General features: G+C 41.4%; 1 protein-coding gene across 3 annotated transcripts in view; it reads left to right on the top strand.

Moving 5' to 3' along the window:
* Nucleotides 1-4,646: 4,646 nt before the first annotated feature.
* The window catches only part of SLC25A26 (solute carrier family 25 member 26), a 125,783-nt gene continuing 105,033 nt past the window's right edge, over nucleotides 4,647-25,396 (top strand). For 2 of the 3 annotated variants that reach the window (XM_084902691.1, XM_084902689.1), the window contains exons 1-3: nucleotides 4,654-4,785; nucleotides 13,079-13,235; nucleotides 17,178-17,287. In XM_084902691.1, the coding sequence (XP_084758817.1) occupies nucleotides 4,753-4,785; nucleotides 13,079-13,235; nucleotides 17,178-17,287 (300 nt within the window). In that variant the 5' untranslated portion in view covers nucleotides 4,654-4,752. Of the gene's footprint in view, nucleotides 4,786-13,078; nucleotides 13,236-17,177; nucleotides 17,288-25,396 lie in introns of all 3 variants that reach the window. The other variant, XM_084902690.1, reaches the window with a different exon arrangement.

Genomic DNA, 25,396 nt, shown 5'->3' with positions numbered 1-25,396 from the left:
TCTACTGGTCAGAGTGTCTGTCCCCTGGTGGTTAGTGCACATCATAGCGATTGATCAACCTTTTGACTGTTCCCTGGTGGTCAGTGCATGTCATAGTGAGCAGTTGAGTGGCCTTAGCATATCATTAGCATATTACGCTTTGATTGGTTGAACAGATGACTGTACTACCAGACACTTACCATGTTAGGATTTTATTATATAGGATCATAACATTCATAACCATTCTGTTATGATTTTTAAAGGTCTAAACCAACACATTTTATAGAAAGAAAGGATCGACGAGAAGGGATGTCTCTGAGAGGTTAGGCAATGGTTTGGGCATCAAGGATAGATAAGAAATTGGACCAGAAGCAGGCCTTTTAACCATCCTATATAATAAGACCCTAATATGCAAATTGACTGAATGATGGAGCGACTAGAATGACTGGCAGAATGACCGGTCACTATGATGTGTACTGACCATTAGGGCACACAGCTGGTGAGTGCAGTGGTGGTGGGAGACTCTCCTGCCTCTGCAGCAGCACTAACGAGCAGAAGTCAGGCTCATGGCTAGCGAGCACTGCAATGGTGACAGGAGCCCCTCCCGCCTCTGCTATAGGGGGACAGTAAGGAGCGAGGGGTCCTGGACTGTGAGAGCTCCAGACTGCCAGAGGGATGTCTGACTGCCTGATTGCCCCCGGGCAGGTGGACATCCCCCAGGGGTCCTGGATTATGAGAAGTTGCAGGCTGGGCTAAGGGACCCCCCACCCCCACCCCAGTGCACAAATTTTGTGCACCAGGCCTCTAGTGATAAAATAAAGTTGTGAGAGTAAGATGTTATACAGAAAAAAGGCTCTATTAGACATGTAATAGGTGCTGAGCACTTGCTACTGGAATTTGAAGAAGTATAAAGAGTTCTTATTTGTGCTTATCCAGAAAACTGTGGTTAAATGGTGGACACTTTTGCTTAAATTTTCTATAATGAGAAGATCATGAGCCTTAATTATGTTTTGTTGTTTTTTTTTCATTATTTCCTGTACTACAAAGAAAAAGACGGCTCACTTTGCCCTTGGATATAACAATGGTCAGTGGCTGAGAAAAACCGCTTGCTGTCGTCATTGATGTCAGGGAACTGTTGCGGGGTGACTCATAATAATCTGTGGCCACTTCAGAGAGGATAGCAATTACAGCAAGGGCATCTCTGTGTTGTATTTCAACGTGACTGGCTTGCCAAACTGATGGTCAGTAAGTGCACAAGCCACAATGTTTTAGGATAATTTGTACAATGAATAGACCAGAGATCTTTGTCAAAAAACATAAAAATTAACTGAGCAAATTTCATCCTGGTTATTTATATACTAGAGGCCCGATGCAAGAAATTTGTGCATAGGTAGGGTCCTTAGGCCTGGGCGGTGATCAGGGCCAATCTGTGAGGCGACCAGCAGGGCGATCGGGGTCCCTGTTGGCACCCTCCTTGGCTGGCCTGGCACTGCTGGCTCACCTGCCCTGCCCCCTGCCTCCACCACCTGTTGTCTCCCTCTATGGGTGACCAGTAGGACAATCTGGAGTCCCCTGCTGACACTCTCCTTGGCTGGCTTGGGGCCTATGGGTTGAGTATCAGCCCCCTGGTGGTCAGTGCACATCATAGCGACCCATTATTCTGCTGGTTGCTCTGCTGTGTGGTTGATTTGCATATTAGGGTTTTATTATATAAGATATCTTGGAAACCAAGCCACAGCTCAGCTTTTCCTTTGGTAAAATATTTAATAAAATATTGGCAGATATTAATTCATCAAATAATTGAATCATTCTTTGTCAAATCTAGGCAGGTCAACATCAACTTGCTCAGCTAGAGACAGTTCAGAAACAAAAGATTCATATGAGGATAATAGGCATAGCAATAATAATTATTCCTTAGTAATAGCCAATAATACCAAAAGCAAATGGCCCTGGTCTGTGTTGCTAAGTGGTTAGAGCATTGGTCTGCACACCAAAGGTCTCAGGTTTCATTTTTGGTCAATGACATGTGCCTGGGTTGCAGGTTCGATCCCCACCCTGGGATGTGTCTCTCTCACATCTCTCTCTCTCTCTCTCTCTCTCTCTCTCTCTCTCTCTCTCTCTCTCCTTCCCTCCCTCCTTATTTCCCTCTCTCCCTCCCTCCCTCCTTTCTTCCCCCCCCCCCACTCTATTGAAAATCAATGGAAACATATCCTGGGATGAGGATTAACAAAAATAAATAAATAAATAAATAAATAAATAAATAAATAAGAAAATGGCAGGATCCTTTGTAATGTGCCCAGTCATCAAGCAGTGTTTTGGGCTACATTGTAAATTATATGTTGCCTTGAGTGGGAGGGGAGTATAAGAGCTCGCTTAAAGGATGTGTATGCATGCATATAAGCACAACCAATGGACACAGCCAGGAGCAGTGGAGGGACATATGCTGGGGGCCGGAAATGGCTGGGGAGAGATCAATGGGGGGAAAAGGAGACATATGTAATACTTTCAACAATAAAGAATTTATATTAAAAATTATATGTTGCCTCAAATATTGCCCCTATTGAGTCCTGCTGCCATGTATTCATGCCCAGTGTCATCCCTGCCTTTGAGTGTGGCGAGCAGAAGTGAAGGGATGTCACCTCAGAGATTAGGTTGCAAAATCCTGTGGCTTCCATCTTGGGTGTTCTCTCCCACTTTTTCTTGTTTGCTTACTCAGGTGAAGCTGGGGGGCTCCGGTATGGAGAAGCCCATCTGGCAAGGAACTAAAGGAGGACCATGGCCACCAGACAAGGAAACACTGAGCCACTCAGTCAACACCCTCTAGGACTGACACCTGCCAACAACTATGTGAGAGGTCTTGGAAATGGGTCTTCCCCCATTTGAGCCATCAGATGGAACTGCAGCCTGGCCTTCAGCATGACTGCACGTGCAGGAGAGATTTTGAGCCAGCCATGCCTCGCTAGGCTACCTCCAGATTTCTGACTACAGGAACCCTGAGATGGTAAATTTTGTTGTTTTAGCCTGTCAAGTCATGCCAGGTCATAACTAATAGGTATATATGTACTAATATTGAATTATAGTGTCTTTTGTCAGAGTTCCAGCAGCAAATAGAGGACACCTAACTGGGATTTTGAAGAGAACTCTGGGCAGTGCTAGGAAAATGAATGAGGTATGAAGAGGCAGTCAGATCTTTCAACAGTGAGAAGCCTTTATCATACCTTGACTGGAAGAATGTGATAAAAGGTGTGCTATTTTTAAAAATCTAAAGTACAGGTATACCTTGTTTTATTGTGCTGTGCTTTATTGAGCTCAAGTGTTGCTTTTTTTTTTTTTTTTTTTTAATAAATGGAAGGCAAGATCCCCTACCAGAAAAAAGATTAAGATTCACTTGATTGCAACATTCACTTTATTACAGTGTCCTGGAATCAGATCCCTCATATATCTGAGGTATGCCTGTAATGCTACTATCAAAATTATTTTGTATTGTCTTAGAGAATAATGCAGCTTTTAAGAAAATGAATGGAATAGTATTTTTAATTAGGAATACTATTTTTAATAGTAGTTTTAATTAGGAGTGAACAGATGTACATATGTACTGTGCTATATTTTTTCTTATTTTAATCTTATAAGCATTTTGCATGTTATTATAGCACATGGTCTTCATAAGCACTGTTGCCAAGGGAAGAGTCCATGGAATGCATCTAACAAAGTTTATCTAACCATTCCTCTTCTGTTTAATGGGTAAGTGGCTTCCTGTTATCTTTGCTGAGTTAAATGTTATGGACATTGTTAGGTTGTTTACATACTTAGTTCCAAACTACTTTCCTAAAGCATCCACCTGGTCAATGAACTCTCTGAGGGTTTTTTTCTGAATAGCCCCGCTCTATGCTACAAATGAAAACTAACATCCCAGAGGCTCTCCCCTTATTCAACTCTACAGCCCTTCAAAGCCCCTAACGGAGCTCTAGGAAGGAAACACTTAAATGTCTTCTGCACGCCAGGCTCTGTACCATTCATTCATTCATTCATTCATCCATTCATTCATTCACTCACAAGTTATGTTGAGTGTCTACGAAGTGTCAGGTACTGCTAACACAGTAGTAAGCCACTAGGTAACCTCAGGAGTGCTCAGCCTGTCTCAGAGTGGTCTTCTAGGTGTGCACAGTGGACAAGATGAACAAGCAAATAATTGAACAAGTAAATTAATAAGTGTAATAACTGCCAGTAACAAGTGGAGGATGCTATTTTTTAAGCGTTTTTCTATATCATAATCTTCTGATGTTGAGTGTGTTTTGTAGTAATTCGGAAGATATAAGACAAAAATAACAGATTAAAAAGAGAATCCTCGCCCCCTGAAACCAGTTCTGCCCTTCTACAATCCCGCCCTCCACTCCAGCCTCCGCCCCGCACTTCGCTCCACGCTGCCCTTGTAGGTGTTCTCTCTCCTGGATCCCAGCCCAGGCTTCTTTGCTCGCGAGAGTTTCTCCGTCTTCTCGCGGAATCACGGGATGCTGCGGGGGGGGGGGGGGGGGGGAAGGAGGCGGAGGAGAGTGGTACTTCCCGCTCCATCAATCACACTCCCAGGCCCCGCCCCCCTCCGAGCGCCCCGCCCAGCTGACTGGGTTGCACGTGTATTTGTTGTGATTCGCCCTCACGTGACTGCGGAAGTACCGCCCCCTCAGGCCCCGCCTTCAAGATGGCGGCGCCCAGTGCCCGGGGCCGCGACACGCTTCGGCTCCACAGCGGGTTCTAGCGCGGGCGGGCCTTCGGGCCATGGACCGGCCCGGGTTCACGGCCTCGCTGGTGGTGAGTGCGGGCGGTGGAGGGGTTCTCGGAGGCCGGAGGCCGGCGGGGCACCGGTCGGGGCCCCCGCACTGGGATGTCTTCCGGTTTGGCACGAACTGCCCTCTAGTCCCGGGTCGCCGAGCCTGGGAGCGGGCGCGGGGCGCGGGCCGACGCCGCCGCCTCTGGCGGACCGATTCCTCCGTACCGCTGCGGGGAGGAGACGGGGGAGGCGCCGCCTGACTCCCCGTTTTCCGCACGGAGACCGTTTCCCTACTTAAAAGCCCCAATTAGTATAACTCCACCGGAGAACCTGGCGTCACATGTAGGAATGTGGTAACAGAACCAAACAGCTTACCCAGGGCGCTCAGAGCCCTCTGTCCAAGGCCATGTGGTCATTTTCTGTATTTGTTCTCAGTCCCGGAGAAATGACACTCCCATTCATTTATTCATTCATTCTGTAATGAACCTGGTTATTCTGCTTCCTGTAAGACAGTACTGCTTCATTCCTTAGAAAACAACTAGAGTCAACACTTACTAACATAAGAAAGGAACAGTCCTTTTAATAAATGTTTTGAAGCCTCTCAGGGCAGGTCCAGTAGGGGATTCTAGATATGGCAGTGCATAAACAGAGAGAGGCTTGTTGTGAGAAGGGGGGAAAAAACAACTTTAAAAAAGGAGGCCCAGCGGAGTGTCCTTGTTGCTGCAGGTGTTGGAGATAACCGGGTGAGCAGGTAACTCCCGCGTGATCTGGGGGTGGAGGCAGATGGAGGAAGGGCTGTGGTGAAAATGGCCCGGGCAGGTTGCACTGTTACCCGATAGAGTGAAGGGAGGGGCGCCTAGGCCAGATGGTGATTCTCCATCTAGACCTGTTGAGACTGGGTGAGCTAGGTTTTGTTTACTTATTTATTTAAAAATATTTTATTGATTCTTTTACAGAGAGGAAGGGAGAGAGAGAGAGAGGGTTAGAAACATCTATCAGCTGCCTCTGGGACCTTTCAGCCCGCAGGCTGAGGCTCTATTCTTAGCGAAGCTACGTTTTAGAAATGCAGACAAAGGCTTATGTTACCACTTTTAAGGAGTTTTCCTGTCCAGCCAGTGATATATCTATCAGTGGTGGTGCCTTTTTTTTTTTTTTTTTTTTTTTTTTTTAAATCCTCACCTGAGGATATGTTTTTCATTGATTCGGGAGAGAGAGGAAGGGACAGGGAGAGAGAAACATTAGTTGGTTGCTTCCCATATGGGGATTGAACCTGCACCCTAAGTTTGTGCAGTGACTGGGAATCGAACCACGACCCTTGGGTGTACAGGCCGCCCGCCGCTCCAGCCGACTAAGCCACACCTGCCAGGGCAGCAGTAGTAGTTTTGACAGATAGAGCCGCTCTAGGAACTGGGGAGAGCCTTTTACATACATGGTCTCAATTAATTCTGTCATAGTTGAAGTCTTATTCGAGTTTTCCAAATGGCAAAACTGAGGTACAGAGAGGTTAGGACTTGTCCACAATCACACAAAGGAAATCACTTCCCTGTAGGTAAGTAAGTGTTGGAGAACAGATGCCAACCCTACCAATGTGACCTGGGATTCCATGCCCTTTGCTGCTCCTTGATACTCTCTCTGAAGTCAGTAGCAGCTGCTAAAAACAGACGACTGTCCAAGTTAACAGAACTATGATTTTAAAATTTATTAAAGTGTAGTACACATGTTGGAAGGTATACTTTTATTTTTTAATGTAGTTACAGAGGTTGAAATTTGGGTCAAGGGGTACAAGTTTCAAGGAGGTTAGATTTTATTCCAACTAAAGACAAATCATTTTATTCATTCAGCACACAATTTATCTGCCATGTATTCTGGGCACTGTGTTTATCCTTAGAAATACAATGGCAAACAGACCAAACCCCAAAAATAAGTACTGTCCTGACTGGTTTGGTTCAGCCTGCGGACTCGGATCAAACCTGGGATCCATGGTTGCAGGCACATCCCCAGTAGCAAGTGTGAAGGATGCAGCTGATTGCTGTTTCTCTCTCATCAATGTTTCTAACTCTCTATCCTTCTCCCTTCCTCTCTGTAAAAAAATCAATAAAATATAATAAAAAAACAAAACAGAAGATAAGTACTCAGAAATAGGTGGGATAGAGATGGAAAAATATTGGCTAACCTTTATTTTTATATTTATATTTTTTCATTCATTCATTTTTAAAAAAATCTTTATTGTTGAGAGTATTATAGATGTCCTCCTTTTTTTTCACCCTTTGCCCCCGACCATCCGGTTCCTGCCCTGCCCCAGGCCTTCTCCATGCTATTGTCTGTGTTCATGAGCAATACATAAATATGCATATACTTTCTTTGGTTAATCCCCACCTCCCTTTCATCTGAGATTCATCAGTATGTTTCATGTTTTGATGCTTCTGGCTCTATTTTATTCATAAACTTGTGTTCATTTGATTCCACGTAAAAGTGGGATAATGTGATACTTGTCTTTCTCTGACTGGCTTTTCCCACCTAGTCTAAGCGTAATCATCTCCAGGTCCCTCCATGCTGTCTCAAAGGGTAAGAGATCCTTGTGGGGTTTTTTTGTGTGTGCGTGTGTGTGTGTGTGTGTGTGTGTGTTACTGCTGCATAGTATTCCACTGTGTAAATGTACCACAGCTTTTTTATCCACTCATGTACTGATGAACACGGGGCTGTTTCCAGATCTTAGCTATTGTAAATTGTGCTGCTATGAACATAGAGGTGCATATATTCTTTGTGGATTGGTGTTTCAGGATTCCAGGATATATCCCCAGAAGTGGGGTAACTGGGTCAAATGGCAGTTGCATTTTTAATTTTTTGAGGAAACTCCATACTGTTTCCCACAGTAGCTGCTCCAGTCTGCATTCCCATCAGCTGTGCACGAGGATTTTTTTCTCCACATCCTCACCAGCACTTGATTACTTATTGGTGGTAGCCATTCTGGCAGGTGTGAGGTGGTAGCTCATTGTTTTAATTTGCATCTCTCTGATGATTAGTGATGAGCATTTTTCTCATATATCTTTTGGCCATTTGTATGTCCTCTTCAGAGAAATGTCTATTCAAGTCTTTTGCCCTTAAAAAAAAAAAAATTAGATTGTCTTCCTTTTGTTGAGTTGTGTACTTTATATATTTTTGAAATCAAGACCTTATCAGATGTATCATTGGCAAATATGTTCTCCAATACAGAGTTCCCTTTTCATTTTGAGGATGGTTTCTTTTGCTAGGCAGAAGCTTTTAGTATGATGTAGTCCCATTTGTTTATTTTTTCTGCCTGCCTCTTCTTTCTCTCCTCTTCAGTACCTCACTATTTCATTGACTTTGTAATTCATCTACTCACCTGGCTTGTTCTGCCATGAAACCAAAAGCATTCCAGCCACAGCTACTTTTACTTTTAACCAGTCCTAGGTTGCAGGTGGAAGGACTTTGGCAGTGGTGGTGTAGTGCTGTGAAGATGAAAGTGCAAGTGGAAGTCATGCCAAATGGTCTTAAAGATGAGAAAATTTATGTTAATTTAATGACTTTTAACACTTCTTGTCAGCGTTAAAAATTAAAAACTCTTGTCGACTGTAATTAAGAAATGAAAAAATAGTAAAACTATTGGGATGCTGTAATTTAAAACATGTAATACTCTCAACAATAAAGTTTTTTAAAAAAAGAGTTTGTTTCTTTGTAAAAAATGTATCAAAAATAATTTGAGCAATGCTTATTGTCTAGTCATATCACATAATTCAGAACAAATGTCTTTCTTATGCTTTGGCAGGGGTGTGAGTGTGTGTGTGTGTGTGTGTGTGTGTGTGAGTGTGTGTGTGAGTGTGTGTGTGTGTGTGTGTGTGTGTGAGAGAGTGAGTGAGTGTGGTGGAAGGGTGGGGGGAGGACAGTAGGGGAACTGGAGGTCTGCTGGCTTCAGGAGACGGCAGCCATAGGAAGGGCGTTCCAGGTTGAGAGAGAGATCTAAGCAGGAACACCGAGATGAGAAGTTTCAGACGGCAGGTGCATTGGAGTGAAATGAAGCCCGGTAGGTGGTTTACAGCGGGCCTGTAACCGAGGTTCCTAGTTCCCCTTACTGAGTGCTATTCCATACCAAATGCAACCAGGAATTAGGGTTTATTTTAAGGGATTTTGAATAGCTTTACGTTTATATGTCTGCAATACTCATAACCACTTTAATCAATACAAAAATTTACAAGATAGTAAAAATTCTCTTCATCCTGAGTTTCTTTCCACAGAGGTAATAGCTTTTAGTAATTTAGTGATTTAGTGTGTTTGCTTCTGGTCTTCTAACTCCGCATACACACAGAGTTACACACTTCCTGGAAAGGCAGGATGAGGTAGCATATATTGCTGCACAGCTAAGCTGATTAATTTGGTAATCTAACATGTTTCTGTGCCACTGAATTCAACTGACTCATTCTCTTCAAGGCTGTTTGGCAGTACAGTACTCAGATACTCGAATTGATCCAACAAGATTCCTGGGTTTAGGTTATTTTTTGCTTGTTAGCTACGATGCTGCAGTAAATATTCTTGTATATTTATGCATTTCTGTGAGTGAGAGAAATATGTAGAAATAAAATAACTGAGTTAAGGGTTTTCAATTTAAAATTGCCATTTTACCAAATTGCCCTTCAGTAGGCATTCATAATTTGTTTCCCTTTACAATGCCCATAACTTTATATTTTTAATCTTTTCTAGTTTAATTGGGAAATGTTTTATTTTGTTCTTATTGGGTCATTAATGATGGGGAAGCACCTTTTCATAAGTTTGTTGGCCATTTATATTTTTCTTTTGGGAATTGCTTGATCCTAAGTTTTGCAAATTTTTAAAAAATCTGTACTTTTTTAAGGTTGACTTGTACCCGCTAAAATATGGGTGGGAACCCTTTCTTATAATCATTAATTCATATATTCTTCAAATAATTGAGTGCCTGCTGTGTACTGGTACTGGAAACATTAATGAACATCACAGGTATGGATCTTATAGTCTACTGGGACATACAGACAATAGTGGGATGCTCAGTTATAGAATTAAAATTGTGAACAGTATTTGGAAACAAGGGCGTCTAATCCTAGACTTGGAGATAGAGAACAATTGTGCAAAGTCCAAGCAATGAAGAACACCAGGTGACTTGGGGCAACAGAACTCAAGGTGGAGTTAGGGTGGAGAGGCAGAACTTCCAGAGCCTTAGAGGATTTTGCTCTTTGTCCTGAGGCTGGTGAAGATTTGGAGGACTTACAGGCTGGGCAGTGGCCAGATGGAATTGAAGTTTCATTTTACACAAGTGACTGCCATCAGTGTAGAAGTGGCAGGAGCACTGCAGGGTGCATGAATGGGGAATGGGGAGGAGACAAATACCAGGAAGCAGCAGCAGTGAACTAACAAGCTTAAGGTCCCTGTGGAAGAGAACCCCAGAAGGTCAAGGAGAGATGTTCCCCAGAGAAGCCACGTTAATTTTGGGGGTGCGGGGTGGGGGTGGGGGGTGGTAAGGAGGAGTAGGAGTAGGAGTGGCTCTTAGCCGAGGTTTAGGCCAGTGGCCTAGGCTGGTTTGCTTAGTTAAATTAGACAAGTGGTTTGGTTTTATCCTGATTTGGTTTTGGCACTGATTTTTTCTTTTCGGTTGTTGCGCAGTCTCCTTTTGAGAAATAAAGGTTTTATAGCACGTAATCTTGACTTTTATCAGCTCCCAGAGTAATTTCAAAGCGCTAATTAGACACTTCCTCTCTACAGCCTGCCAGCACTTGTTATATTTTTTAACTTGAGGTAGAGTTGTGTATTTTATCTATATGACATTAAGGTCACAATAAATTGTTGTGCTGTACTAAAGCTTTATGGTTGCCTGAGTTTTGTTCTATATCTTTGGATTTTTGTTTAGTTCTTAAGTTACCATTTTCAGTTAAGCTACAAATAAATCTTGAAACTAAATCAAAATTTGCCTGAGAACCTTTATGATAAATGATCATAAATAAAATACACAGAAAAAAAACCCCCACAATTCTCAGGATAAAAAAATAAAATAATTTGGTAGAGTTTCTTGTAATTTAACTGATGTTGGCATGTGTATTTTGTATATAGTTATGAACAAAACAACACTGATGTAAAATTATAAGCACTACTAAAGTTTTTGTTTAAATCTTAAAGATGTTGCAGTGTGGATAAATATATAGGTATTTTTCTTGCTCTCTGTAACCTGTTTGTTTGCATTGTTGTTGTTTTTCAGTCTCATGAATTTTAATGACATTTGAGTCTCAGAAGTTTAAAATCTGTGGAAGCAGTTAGTAACTTGTTTTATGTTTCACTAGTAAGTAGATTGAATCTGGTCATTTTATTCTCAGCAGATAAGAATTCTGATGAAGGAGGATCAGAGATTCAATGAATGCAAAGTAGCCTAAGAGAGCAAAAAGTGTAATTAACTTATTGATTAAAATAGAGGTGTAGATATCAAGCACTTTCTGAACCTTCTCCTAAGATTAAAGAGAAAATTATAATGAAGTGCAGAATATTCTTAAGGAATCCAGTCATATATATTCTCAGCAGGATTAGTTCTTGAGCTTTGAGAAAATAAAGAGGCAGGCAAAATATTTTAATTTATATACTGAATTTTGTAAAATGTTTAAAAAATAAGAAGAAGATTGACTTTTTAAAAAATCTTTTCTATGGTACTTATGAGCCTTTTCCCATGACTTAGAAAAGGCTACCTTTTATCCAGAGAGAAATCCCATGTCCTTTGTCATTCTTTTACTACCACATGTGATTTACTACCCCACATGTGATTCTCTACTTGCACATCTCTGCTCTTTGGTGACATCTCTTTAGGTCCTTCACAGAGAGACTTTCATGGTTTTTGAGGTTCTGTTGTGTCTCAGGCCCATTATATAGGACAGTATTAATGTTTCTAGTATAAACTAATTTTGAATATTTACCTGTGCTAGTTAATGATTGGAGTTCTCATCAGAGCAATTTCTTTTTTCCAGTGATCTCTTGCAGTGGTTTTGTTGTGAGTGGTAAGTAGAGCAGAGTGTTTGCTGGGTGCAAACATTTTGTAACCCAAAAGGTGGGAACAGCTGATCATTTCGAACTTTGCCTGTATGTTTGAATAATACAAATTCTTCTTAGTCTACGTTTTGGAATATATAGGTTTTTAGTGGATATTTTAACCCTTTGAATAGGTAATACAGTCATGTGGTTCACACTTCACAAGATAGCAAAAGTTGACAATTGTGTAAGAATTCCTATGTGGGAGCACAGTGAATTTCCTCTTCACCCTTCTTCCATCTGCATAAGCTGGTTTTCATGCACATCTCATGTCATGCTTTCAGACCGTGTGTGTTGACTTTTCTTTGATACTGTGTTTGAGTTTATATTTTGTAGTATTTTTTTTTTATTTGACTGAGGTGTAACCAGGTTTAAAATACTCTCCATATGCTCCAAGTCCTCATGAGGGTTAAACTTATTGAAGAGCAGCTTTCCATCCCTAAGCAACATGGTGCCTCTCAGGAGGTGATGATAGTCTGGGCCAGGGTTTAATGTCCTTTAGGGATTTAGTTCTGTTTCCCCCATTGACCCACTTAATTAAAACATTTACCAAGGAATATTCAAATATACACAAAATAGCAATCCTTAGATACATGATTCTTAAAATAGGGATCTAGATTCATAAGACTCATAACCTGTTTAAAAATAGAAGTCTCAAAAAAAAAAAGTCTTACTGCAGATTCACCACTCATTAGTTAAGAAGACAAAAATATAACATTTGATCTGATATGGAAATATCACCAAGATAAGTTAAGTGAAAAAAATAAGGTTCAGCAGAGTGTATATTGTATGCACCTTTTATTTTTTAAAAATGAAAATAAAATACATATTTATATTTGCTTGTATATGTCTAAAGTAACTTTGGAAGGATGCAATAAGAAAACAACCAAAGTAGGAACAGGGAAGGAGACTTTGAACCATGTGAAAGTATTAGAAATAGAGCACAATAATGGTTGTTTCCCCAGGAAAATCTCTAGATTTAGGTAGCAGGTCTTTTGACAATGCCAAATTTATTTAGAAATAAATTGTAAAATTCACTTTAAAAAGAAAAATTTATTTAAAAACTTACAATTTGAAAATATAGTACAATAACAGTAGTTTCCCCTAGAAAATCTCTAGATTTAGGGAGCAGGTCTTTTGACTGTGCCAAATAGTTCATGAACTGGCAGTTATGAGAAATGTGCTTAAAGACTACCTTCTTATCCCTGCCCCCAAACGGCAGAGAGCTTATTTTATTGTAACCTATTTTCCCTTTTCTTCCCCCACCCTCTTTTTTTCAAGGCTGGTGGGGTAGCAGGTGTCTCTGTTGATTTGATATTATTTCCTCTGGATACCATTAAAACGCGGCTGCAGAGTCCCCAAGGATTTAATAAGGCTGGTGGTTTTCGTGGAATATATGCTGGCGTTCCTTCTACTGCTATTGGATCCTTTCCTAATGGTAAAAATTGTATTGGTATTCTCCTGCCATAAAGCCAAGATAATAGGATTATTTTCAGTATGGTGCGTGGTGGCACTACATATAGAATTTCTTACCTGTGGTGGCTTATCTTCTGAATTTGTTTTCCATTCATTAACCAATTATTTTAATCAGCTATAGATCCCATTCCACTGTATTTGTAATAGAAAAAATATGAACTATCTTTTAAAAATGGTTTTTGTTGTTAACATTTCCAGTTAGAATCCTAAAGTGTTCTGACATTGTGATGCCATAGAGCAGGTTCTCAACCTCGCCTGCTCATTGAAATCTCCTGAGAAGTTTTAAGAATTTCTGATGCCTGTGTCACACCCAGAAGTTTAATTGGTCTGGGCTTTGCAAGGTTTTAATAGCTTCCCAAGTGATTCCAATGGAAGGTGAGTTTAATAGCCACTGCCTCAGAGAGTCTTTGAAGCCGATGAATCTAAGAGGCATTAACACCCTTTTTGTCTTCACAAAATTGCTCTTAGCTGATGCAACCAATTCTACCAGCCTCCTCGATACTCTCTTCCAGTGTCTTGCTTTAGTTTTAGGTTTAAAGTCACATTATATGATGTATGGCCTCTTATTCTAGAATCAGTATCATCTGTCCTATCTAATCCACTTGTTGATATACTTTTTTCAGATATTTACCTCATTTTAATTGTTTGCTGATGTTTTTTTTTTTAATGTTTTTTTTTAATTGATTTTTTTTTACAGAGAGGAAGGGAGAGAGATAGAGAGCTAGAAACGTCGATGAGAGAGAAACATCAACCAGCTGCCTCTTGCACACCCCCTACCGGGGATGTGCCCACAACCAATGTACATGCCCTTGACCGGAATCGAACCCGGGACCTTTCAGTCCACAGACCGACGCTCTACCGCTGAGCCAAACCGGTTTCGGCTGTTTGCTGATGTTTTGTGTGGCATTGGAAAGCAACCAAGCAAACAAAAAAATAGCCGCCACTACCACACACACACAGTTATAGAGCCTTTGCTGTAGGAGATTCTTAAACCCTGGGCTCAATTTCTATTTCTCAAGATAATTTATGAGAAATTCTATCATGTTCACTTGACATTTAACTGTCCACCTGTGTCCACACGTGAGCACAGCATTCACACAGAGATTTGCGGTGCACGGACAAAACAGTAATTGGTCCCTTTGTTTCCTTTTCCCCTGCTCCATCCGTCCTGAGAACCGCAAACTGTTTAGGGATTATCCTTGAGTTTGTATTTGTCTCAATGCTTTCAGTTATTGGTTATAGCATGTCATTGTTGAGCACCCACTCAATGCCAAGATAGCTGTGTGTGTGTGTGTGTGTGTGGGGGGGGGGGGGGGGCAGGTTCCTAAATTTGACCACATAGCAGTCCTGTGGTTGGCTGAGTAGATTTTGTTAAGTTTTCTTGCCTGTGTCCCCCTTCCAGTGATCATGATTTAATTGATGGGCTGTGAGCTGGGAGTTGTAAGTTTAAATTACAGCTTCTCCAGGTGGTTTTTCAGCAGACAAATTTGGGAATCTTTGAACAAGGAAATGGAAAGGCATATGTTACTAGGTACCTATTACTAGGTCCCTATCTTCATCAGTTTTTGTTTTTAATCCTCACCGGAGGATATGTTTAGAGAGAGGAAGGAAGAGGGAGAGAGAAAAACATTGATGGGCTGCCTCCTGTGTGCGCCCTGACTGGGGATCTAATCTGAAATCTAGGCATGTGCCTGGACTGGGAATCAAACCGGAAACCTTTTAGTGCATGGGATGGTGCTCCAACTAGCTGAGCCCACCTGGCCAGGGCTGTTTCATTTTTATGGCCTCGCCATCATTGTCCTAAAGATTTCTTTTCCTTGTAGATTGCACCTGGGAATTCCTGTTGGGAGGGGTAGTATGGACCGCAGTCTGCAGGGCACATGGTGCTCCATTCACCTCACAGCACTGGTTTAGATTCTTGCCAGCAGGAGTTTACATACAGAATGTGGTTTCACATTTGTGTTTGTGATAAAGTGGTGCTCTTGCCAGGCCCCTTTATTTTTTTATCTTTTGCCACCCACAGAACATCACTGGATTGGAGATGGGGCTAAATAGTGTCAGAGTTTCAGAAATGGTCTTTTTGGTTTTCTGTAAATTGTTGGTGAATTGAAATTTTCTATGTGGCACAATTACCATTTTTCCCTGTGGCTTTTGGTTCAAGTCCTAGTCTGAGTAACATTCAGTGGTGTTGGGGGCAAGTTCCTCAGCAGGGACTTGCCCCCTCTATACATGGAGGCAGTAGGTAAGTGGGACATGGGTAATTACGAACAAAGTAGCCAAAAACTGGCTCATTTGGCAGCTTGTATACACCCTCAAACAAGAGGCTCCTGCCAGCTAGTGAAGCTCGTGCTACATTAACATGAGCAGGCTCTATAAGGGGACGCTTGCGCAGTAGTATTGTACATTGCTCCTGCTGAGTCATCGCCTGGTGCCTGTGTAGGGCAAAGGGGCCTTTCACATAGTAATACTGCTGTGTCCTTGGCTGCTCGCATGCGTATAGTGAGTAGGCCTTGAACCTCCAGTGGACTCTGGTCAGGGCCCCCACAAGTGGCTGTAGCCTTTTTTTGAGAATTTATTCTGCGGGGATGAGTTGGTGGTGGAGGGGACTGAAGGTCGAAAGAGAAGACAGAAAGACCTGATTATGGATCCCCTACTCCCTTTAGAAGGGAATGTAGAAATACCATAGAAGTGTTTTTCTGTTTTGCTTTGCTTGTTTTGTTTTTTTTAAGAGCTACAAGAGCCTATAGCTATCCCATAACCCACCCATCTTCTTCGTTGTAACTTGCCTAGAGCCTCCTTTGGCACCTTATTTTGCCATCATTTCCAGTTAGCAAGGGCTTTCATGGGTGTCACCCAGGGGACTTGGGGCTTACAGTTCTAAAGGACTTTGTCTGTCGTGAAAGTAGCAATATGGTCTGACCAGGTTGAGGTGGTTAACCCTGAAAACCTAGAACTATTAGCAGTCTTTCTCCCTTCTCCAGCGGGGGTAGGAGGGCGGATTGTGTAGCAGGTGGAGCTTAGCTGAATGCAGTTGGAGCTGCTCCAGTTGTATTTTAAGGAGTGGCTAAAGGAGTGTGTGCGCGGGCCTCGGTAGGAAGCACAGATGGAAACAGGGACCTGCGGTGACTTTATCAAACTGCTTACGTGGGTCTTTGCTCTTCTGGGGACAGGTGCTTCCATGGATGTGCATCTGTTTGCAGCCCAAGAGTGTTAACAGTAAAGCTTCACTATCTTTCCTGCGTGTTTCAGACTTTAACATAACCTGTTCAGATGCCTTTCAAAAGGCGAATTTGCCTTTCATTTATTTTCTATGCCTTATCTTTTGTGGAAGTGATAAACATTTTTGGTTCATGATACGCGGCAGGCTGTAAAGCCCTCTGTGCAGCGGAGATCAGTGCATAGTGATAGGAGTAGCTGTTGGAGATGTTGATTTCCAGTTTTAATTGCCTCCTTGATGTAAAGTGGGTTGATGTAGTAAAAAGTACCCATGGTTATTTTGAATAAACAGCAATAAAATATCATTAGGTGTTTTATTAAGTTAAGGTTTATGTTTGCAATTTTAACTTGTCTATACTGATTATTTTATGTTTGTATAGGGATATTTATATCCCTTTCTAGAAAGCTTACTAAAAACGTCAAGTGATTTGTTAGTACAAAACGGTAAATACTAGGTTATCTAGTAGGCTCCTTTGGGGCAGGGGTCATGTCTTCTGCATTTTCCTAAGTCCAGGGTCGGGCATCATATATGGGTTTGGAAACTTCTGCAAAAGCGAGGGGAGTAGGGAAAGAGTATACCTTATGTTTATTATTTTTATCTTGTTATGTCAATTTATTAACTAAAGTTGTAATTTTTTTTTTAACAAATGTATTAACATTGTGAAAGACTGGCTTGTTTAAATTCCAGCTGCTGCCTTTTTTATCACCTATGATTATGTGAAATGGCTTTTGCACACGGATTCGTCCTCGCATTTGACGCCTGTGAAGCACATGTTGGCTGCCTCTGCTGGAGAAGTGGTAAGTAACATGAATATAAAATATTTCAGAAATATAATTATGCATGTATCTTATATGCACAGTCTCCATACAGATAATTACTTTATTTTTTAATGAAATAAAAACAGTATTTTTAAGTATGAAAGTTATAAATTTTAATAAATGTAAATGGGTTAAACATGATAATTAAAAGATAGATTCTAGATAGGATGAAAGAAAAATCCAACTGTGTGCTATATGCAAGAGACTGGCCTGAAAAAGAAAGAATAAAATTAAGAGGGAAGAAAATATCCATGCAAATTGTGGTGGCTTTGTACTATGTCCACATAGAACTGGGCTGAAACTTTTTCCCAGAACTCCCTTTCCAGGCGGGTCCAGGCGAGGCTGATCACAGGAAGCATTTGTACAAGAGGTTTACGTAAGGTGGAAGTGACACAGGTGTGTTTATGCCTGGAAGGTTGGTGTAGGGTCAGGCATGCTTGTACTTCCTTCACTTCCTCCCTGACCTGGGGCCTCGGGCAGCTGCTGCAGCTCCCTTCAGCTTCTCTGCCATCTGAGTCCAGAGGGGAGGGTGCTGTGGTGAGGGTGGCAGCCTGTTCTGCAGGTCACCCTCACCAACTCAGAGACAACGTGCATTTGTCCTGGATTTCCCCATATTACATCCCCCTTTCCTTCCTGATCCCCTGCCCTGTGACTTCTGTCCCAACACTAGACACAGGAGTTAAAGTTGTACATAAACTGCTTACCCAGCTGTCACAGATACTGTTCACATTCTTATAACCTCCATTCTGATCAGTCATAGTGGTTCTACTTCCGACTCACCCTGCCTGATACAGAGATACTAACTGGAAGCACTGATAGAATAATATTAATACCAGACAAAAAAGGCTAAAAGCAAAAACCAAAGAGAATATTGTATAATGATACAAGGAACAGTTCTCCTGAGAGATGTAATGAACCAGAATCTGTAATAAACAGCCCAGGCTCAAAATATAAAACAAGAATTTCCAGAATTATAAGGAGAAATGATTAAAAGTGTAATCTACCTATCAACACAACAGCAAGAGTTATCTAATAGCTATGTATAGAGATCTGCACCTAACAAAGATTATTAATTTTTATGACACATATTGGGAATATTAATCAAAATGTATAACCCAGTAATCCACAAGCAACTTAAAACAAATAGTGTAGAGACAATATCATGCAATCATTTGGTTGCTGATTATAATGAAGTAAAATTGGAAAACAATGACAAAAAGATAATTGAATGGTTGCCTCCCTCATTCGCCCCAAATGACTGGGGACGAGGATTGAACCTGCACCCCAGGTTTGTGCCCTTGACGGAGTGTTGGTGCATGGGCTGACACTCTTAATCATTGATCCACACCGGCCAGCGCTGTAACTGACATCTTTAAAATATGGAAGCTCATTCATACAACTTAACAAAAGGAAGCTAAACAACCCAATCAAAAAATAGGCAACGGATCTAAACAGATACTTTTCGGAAAAGGACATAAGGAAGGCCAAGAGACATATGAAAACATGCTCAAAGTCACTAATCATCTGAGAGATGCAAATCAAAAGGAAAATATGATACCATCTCACACCTGTGAGAATGGCTATCATCAACTAATCAACCAATGACAAGTGCTGGTGAGGATGCGGAGAAAAAGGAACCCTCGTGCACTGCTGGTGGGAATGCAGACTGGTGTGGCCACCATGGAGAACAGTATGGAGTTTCCTCAAAAACCTAAAAATGGAACTCCCATTTGACCAGTAATTCTACTGCTAGGAATATATCCCAAGAAACTACAATAGAAACACCAATTAGAAAGGACATATGCACCTCTATGTTCATAGCGGCACAATTCACCATAGCTAAGATTTGGAAACAGCCTAAATGCCCATCAGTAGATGAGTGGATTAGAAAACTGTGGTACATCCACACAATGGAATACTACGCTGCTATAAAAAAGAAAGAACTCTTACCATTCACAACAGCATGGATGGAACTGGAGAGCATTATGCTGAGTGAAATGAGCCAGGCAGAGAAAGATAAATATCACATGATCTCACTCATTTATGGAATATAATGAACAACATAAACTGATGAACAGAAACAGATCCAGAGACAGAGAAGCATCGATCAGACCATCAAACCTCAGATAGAAGGTAGGGGAGGATGGGGATAACGGACATAGATCAACGAAAGGACTGCATGCATATAAGCCTAACAAATGGACACAGACACCAGGGGGTGTGAGGGCATGAGTTGGGAGGTGGTGGGGTAATGGGGAGATAAGGAAACATACATAATACCTTAATAAAGAAAAAAAAGTATAGAAGCTCTTGTAATATTCTGAATGTGAACCGCTAGACAAAGGAGGTGCTGTAAGTAGCCTTTAGCTGGGAGACAAGTATTATAAGAGTGGAAATATACAATTCTAGGACATTTTTATTAGGTCTTTTAGGGTTTCCGTAGTTCCTTTGGTAGTGAGGCCTGACATCACATGCCTTTAGATAGTTTTTGTGATGCCTGGAGAAATTTAAGTGGAGAATTTATCAGCAGTGGGTATGTAGATTGACTTCATAGTTGAAACATCTCTTGATGTTGACTTGAATGATTTTAAATTTAGTTATGGTTTAGTATGCTGAAAACATTGTCAAGTGTAGGAAGTTTGTGGAAATGTTGGTTCTCAGGCTCTATCTTTGAACTTTCATTAAAAACATCTCAAAGCCATTCAGTAAAAACTTTTATCAGTAAATACTTGAGGAATGTATGTACTACTTTCCTGTTTCAATAACTTATTTTAGTTTCACAGAGCATAAACTTTTTGATTCAGGTTCATACAAGTGTTGCTAAAAGCAAGAGAAAGAAATGGGTGAATTTAGGAGAAACAAATTTTTATAGATAAAATAAAATGGACTAGAAAACAAACACGTGGTCAGAGAGTTACAGAGATGTTCGGTCACTGCTGTGTAGCCCACTTACTTGGATATAGGATTGTCTGATACACATTTCTTAGAAACAATATCTTACGAGTGTGTCCACTTTTATTCTGCTGTAGTAATTATAACTGTGTGAAGGAAACTCAGAAGCAGAAGAGCCCTGCCCTCTTAACAATTTTTCTGTAATAGCAGCTTGATTAAAACTTAATGACAAATAAACAAAACAAAACAAAAAAAAAACAACCCACACACAACTTAATGACAAAACCAGTAAAACTATAATTACAATCTTCTACCTGATGTTTGTAATTTGGAATACAGTAAAATGGATCAAATAAGATTTAATATGTAACAATAGTAAGAAGAGTCCCATTTGTGCCATTTTTTCCCCTTGTTTTGCAAACACTTGTGTGGAGGGTTGACTTTCAATAGATCGCAGCGAGGGAGCTGCTCTGCTACGTACGAAACCCCGACCCAGAAGCAGGTCGTCTACGAATGGCTTAGCGCCAGGTTCCCCACGAACGATTTGTGCCATTTTTATTAAGAAGTTTGCTGTACCAAGTCTCTAAATCCCCACCTCAATTATTTCATAGCTCAGTTTTCATCAGACACAGAAAAAGCCCTGCACAAAGCAGAATCTAATTAGACCAGAATGGTCAGGCAGGTTTACTCTAATATAACAGATGCTATAACATTACAGTGTCAGTGATTTTTTTTTAAGGCTTTAGAATTTGACTCTTCCCTGGTCTTATCCAGCTTTGGGCCTTAGTTGATGTTTGGAGAAATGAAAGAATATTGAAATTTCTTTGCAGCCAAAAGCAGCCTTGTGAATTTAATGTGTACATGGGTGACGTGGGTGGACATCCTCACACATGCAGATTGGGGTATGAGGAAGTAGGAAGTACATTATACTATGCTTTGCAAATGCTTCTCTGCCAGCCTCTCACAGGGCTTCTGCAGGTGTGACCCAGGGAGCACCTACTTTAGGATCAATTGTGTGCACAGCTGGTGACAAGTGAAGATTTTAGGAGATGGCAAAATCTTCCAGGGGCCTGCATTTGTAAACAAGTTCTGAGATGATTTTGGTGCTCACTGGTACTTTAGCACCATTGATTCAGGATTTAATTTATACCTCTATAGTAACTATTTTTACAGAATTATTTCAGTAGTGCAGGACACGAGGAGGCCTACAAACATCTAGTGTGACAGATCACCTGGCTGGTTTTGAGGGTGGCAGTACATTCAGACATGAAGTGCATGTTGTTGGGCCAGTTCGGATGTTTTCTTCAAGGCCATGCCTAGAAGAGCCGGGAGACCGAAGGCAACTTATGTTACCAGGTAGCTGCTCTAGGGCTGAGGGTGTGGACCTCCTTTGTTCACAATCGATTAGGGCTCAATGAGTATTAGCATGTCATTTTTGTTCCGTCTCATCACAGAATTGGCTGCCTGAGGACCGGCTGCATTCAGCTGTCTGTCAGGAGGACTGGCTGCATTGGGGCTGTCTGTCAGGAGGACTGGCTGCATTGGGGCTGTCTGCCAGGAGGACTGGCTGCATTGGGGCTGTCTGTCGGGAGGACTGGCTGCATTGGGGCTGTCTGTGAGGAGGACTGGCTGCATTGGGGCTGTCTGTCGGGAGGACTGGCTGCATTCAGCTGTCTGTCAGGAGGACTGGCTGCATTGGGGCTGTCTGCCAGGAGGACTGGCTGCATTGGGGCTGTCTGTCAGGAGGACTGGCTGCATTGGGGCTGTCTGTCGGGAGGACTGGCTGCATTGGGGCTGTCGGGAGGACTGGCTGCATTGGGGCTGTCTATTAGGAGGACTGACTGCATTGGTGCTGCTGTCAGGAGGTTGCCTGGAGGACTTGCAGTTGTGGTGATGCTTGGCCAGACTCTTGTTTGGCCAAGAGTTCTAGGCAGTTGGGTGAGGCTGTGCTGGCTGTCCTGCAGTGCCGTGTGGCTTTTTGCTCATGGCGCTCACAGCATGTGACAGCGGAACTGCTGGTGTTGGAAGGCGGATGGGAGCAGAGTTGCAGATTGTGCTCGGGATTTGTTGTCCAATTAGAAGCTGAGAGCGACCCTTCAGACACCCAACCACACTCCGATAGGCTCTTCCTTGTGATGCATCTCAGGACGTGCCTGTATGGAGGGCCTTTGCCTGGTCTCCTGTTTGCTTGTCAGTGTGCCTGGGGACCTTTTTCACTTCAGGACATTAAGTACATATGGCAGACAGACTTTTAAATTTTTTATTAAAAACCCTAAAGCAGTGGTCTACAAACTGCGGCTCGCGAGCCACATGTGGCTCTTTGGCCCCTTGAGTGTGGCTCTTCCACAAAATACCATGGCCTGGGCAAGTCTGTTTGGAAGAAGTGGTGTTAGAAGAAGTTTAAGTTTAAAAAATTAGTCTCTCAAAAGAAATTTCAATCGTTGTACTGTTGATATTTACAATAGCTCTGTTGACTAATGAATGAGTTTGCCAACCACTGATCTAATGCATTTCGATGGTGGACTGTTCTTGGGCTTTCTGTCTTTCTGTGAGAGAGTATGCAGTATTCGTTCAGATGGTGTTGATTCGTGAGCGAGGAAGGTGCATTTCACTGATTATCCTAGTTAGTTAGTGGACTAGAGGCAAAGGACATTGCCCTGGCTTTTTATTTAAGAGCAGTATCAATTTATGGGCCACATGAAGTTCAGCTATCATAAAAACAAAGAATGTGACTTTCCTATGAGATGATGAAGGCGAAGAAACCAGTTTAAACCATAGGAGTGTTTCTTGGTCAGTTATTGCCATCGCATTGTAAACAGACAACCTGACTACTTCTCTTCAAGGACCAACTGCTGAAGTTGCATTTGTGTGTGTCTGCACTTGGTCAGTGACAAACCTTTGTTTCTTAAGATTAGGGGTCTTGGTAGCATAATGAATTGAATGTCACTCACAGATTGCTTTGATTTGTGATTATATACTGTCAACCTTAAAATTAAACAACAAAGGTTATTGAGCAGCAAATGAGATTATTTGGGAATAGCTGAGGAATTGCAATTTCAGGACATGAAGCTATGGTGAACCATAGGCAATTCCCAAGAGACAATGGAGTGGTCAGCTTATATTGGGTTCTAGGAGGAAATTGGGGAAGGGTTTTTTTTTTTCATTTAAAGTTTAATTAAATTTATTGAAGTAACTTTGGTTAACAACATTACATAAGTTTCAGGTGTACAACTCAGTAATGCATCATCTGACTATTACATTGTGTGCTCACCACCCAAAGTCTAGTCTCCTGCCATCATATATTTGACTCCCTTTACTCTCTTCCCTTCCCTGGTAACCACCATGCTGTTGTCTGTTGGTGAGTTTTTGTTTATGTGTTGCTTTCTGTTTTATATCCCACATATAAGTGAAACCATATAGGTTTTTTCCTTTTCCATCTGACTTATTTCACTTAACATGATACTTTTCAAGTTCCAACCATGTTGTCACAAATGTTGGTATATGATCTTTTTTTTAATTTTTATCACTGATTAGTATTCCATTGCATATATGTCCCACATCTTTATCCAGTCATCCATCAAAGGACACTTAGGTTGTTTCCATGTCTTGGTTATTGTGAATAATACTTCAGTGATCATAGGGCTACATTTATCTTTATGAGTAAGTGTTTTCAAATTTTCTGTTTAGAATACAGGCCTGGTGCATGACATTTGTGCACTTGCGGCGAGGGGAGAGGGGAAGGGGATTTCCCCTCACCCTGGCCTGTGTCCTCTTGCAGTCTGGCTGGGACCCCTGAGAGGACATCCTTAGTGTTGCCGCAGAGGCAGGAGAGGCTCCTGCCATCACTACTGCACTCATCAGCCATGAGCTGGGCTCAGGGTTTCTGGCTGAGCAGCACTCCCTCTGTGGGAGCACACTGACCACCAGGGGGCAGCTCCTGCATTGAGCGTCTGCCCCTGGTGGTCAGTGCACATCATAGGGACTGGTCATTCGCCGTTCAATTGAATTAGCCTTTGCACATTAGCCTTTTATTATATAGGATACCCAGAAGAGGGATTGCTGGGTCATATGGTAGTTCTAAATTTTTTAGGAACCTCCATACTGTTTCCCATCAAGGATGTACCAATTTATAATCCTACCAGCAGTGTATGAAGGTTCCCTTTTCTCCACACCCTCTCCCATACTTGTTATTTCTTGTTTTATTCGATAGTAGCCATTCTAATAGCTGTGAGTGGTATCACATTATGGTTTTGATTTGCATTTTTCTTATAGCTAGTGAGGTTGAGCATATTTTCATATATCTGTTGGGAGATGGTATGTCTTCTTGGGAAAAGTGTCTAGGTCTTCTGCCCATTTTTTAATTGGACATTTTGTTGTTGAGTTGTATGAATTCCTTGTATATTTTGGATATTAGCCCTTTATCAGATGTATCATTTGCAAGTATCCTCTCTCTTTCAGTTGGTTGCCTTTTTGTTTTGTTGATGGTTTCTTTTGCTGTGCAGAAGCTTTTTTGTTTGGTATAATTCTGTTTATTTTTACTTTTCCCTTGCGTTTGGGGTCAAATTCATGGCTCATTTCTGTTAAGGAAGGATACAAAAGTGGGGAAAAAAGCCATCTGAAGCTTACGTCTTGGGATATGTAAAATTATGTGAACAACTTTTAGGCACAGAGCCTAATAGACAAAGTATTGTTTTTCTTGAGAAGATACTAACTTTCTGTTTGGATTATCAAGACATTAGTCTTATCATGCAAGAGACTAATACCTACAAATTTAAATTTTTCTTATGCCTATTGGCTATATGTGTACATGGAAAGAGTCTTATGAGGAAGAAAGGTGTGATGAACTTATGTTCCAATATCAATAGATAAAATTTAAGCCCTAAGGAAGGTATATTAGGATTAGGATTGATAAATACTATTGTAGTTTATCAGCAACCATGATTCCATTTGTAACCAGAAGATGGCAGAATTGGCACACATATGAACTGCTCAGTTAGTGTTCAGTTTTAAATGGTGGTGTAGAAAATATATTAGGTATTCTTAATTTGGTAGCCTGCTTTCTAGAAAGAATTTTGGGAATTATACAATAAATGTGGAATAAAATGCCAGTAAATAAACTGTGCATTTCAAAAAATCTTCAGAGTGTCTGAGGTCTCTCTCTCTCATTACTTGCCACATTAAGTTTACTCTGCAAAG

Source organism: Pipistrellus hanaki, assembly GCF_964339955.1.
Source record: "Pipistrellus hanaki genome assembly, chromosome: 13".
NCBI lineage: Eukaryota > Metazoa > Chordata > Mammalia > Chiroptera > Vespertilionidae > Pipistrellus > Pipistrellus hanaki.
Note: the sequence above shows the minus strand (reverse complement) of the source record. Positions and strands in the feature narration are given on the sequence as shown.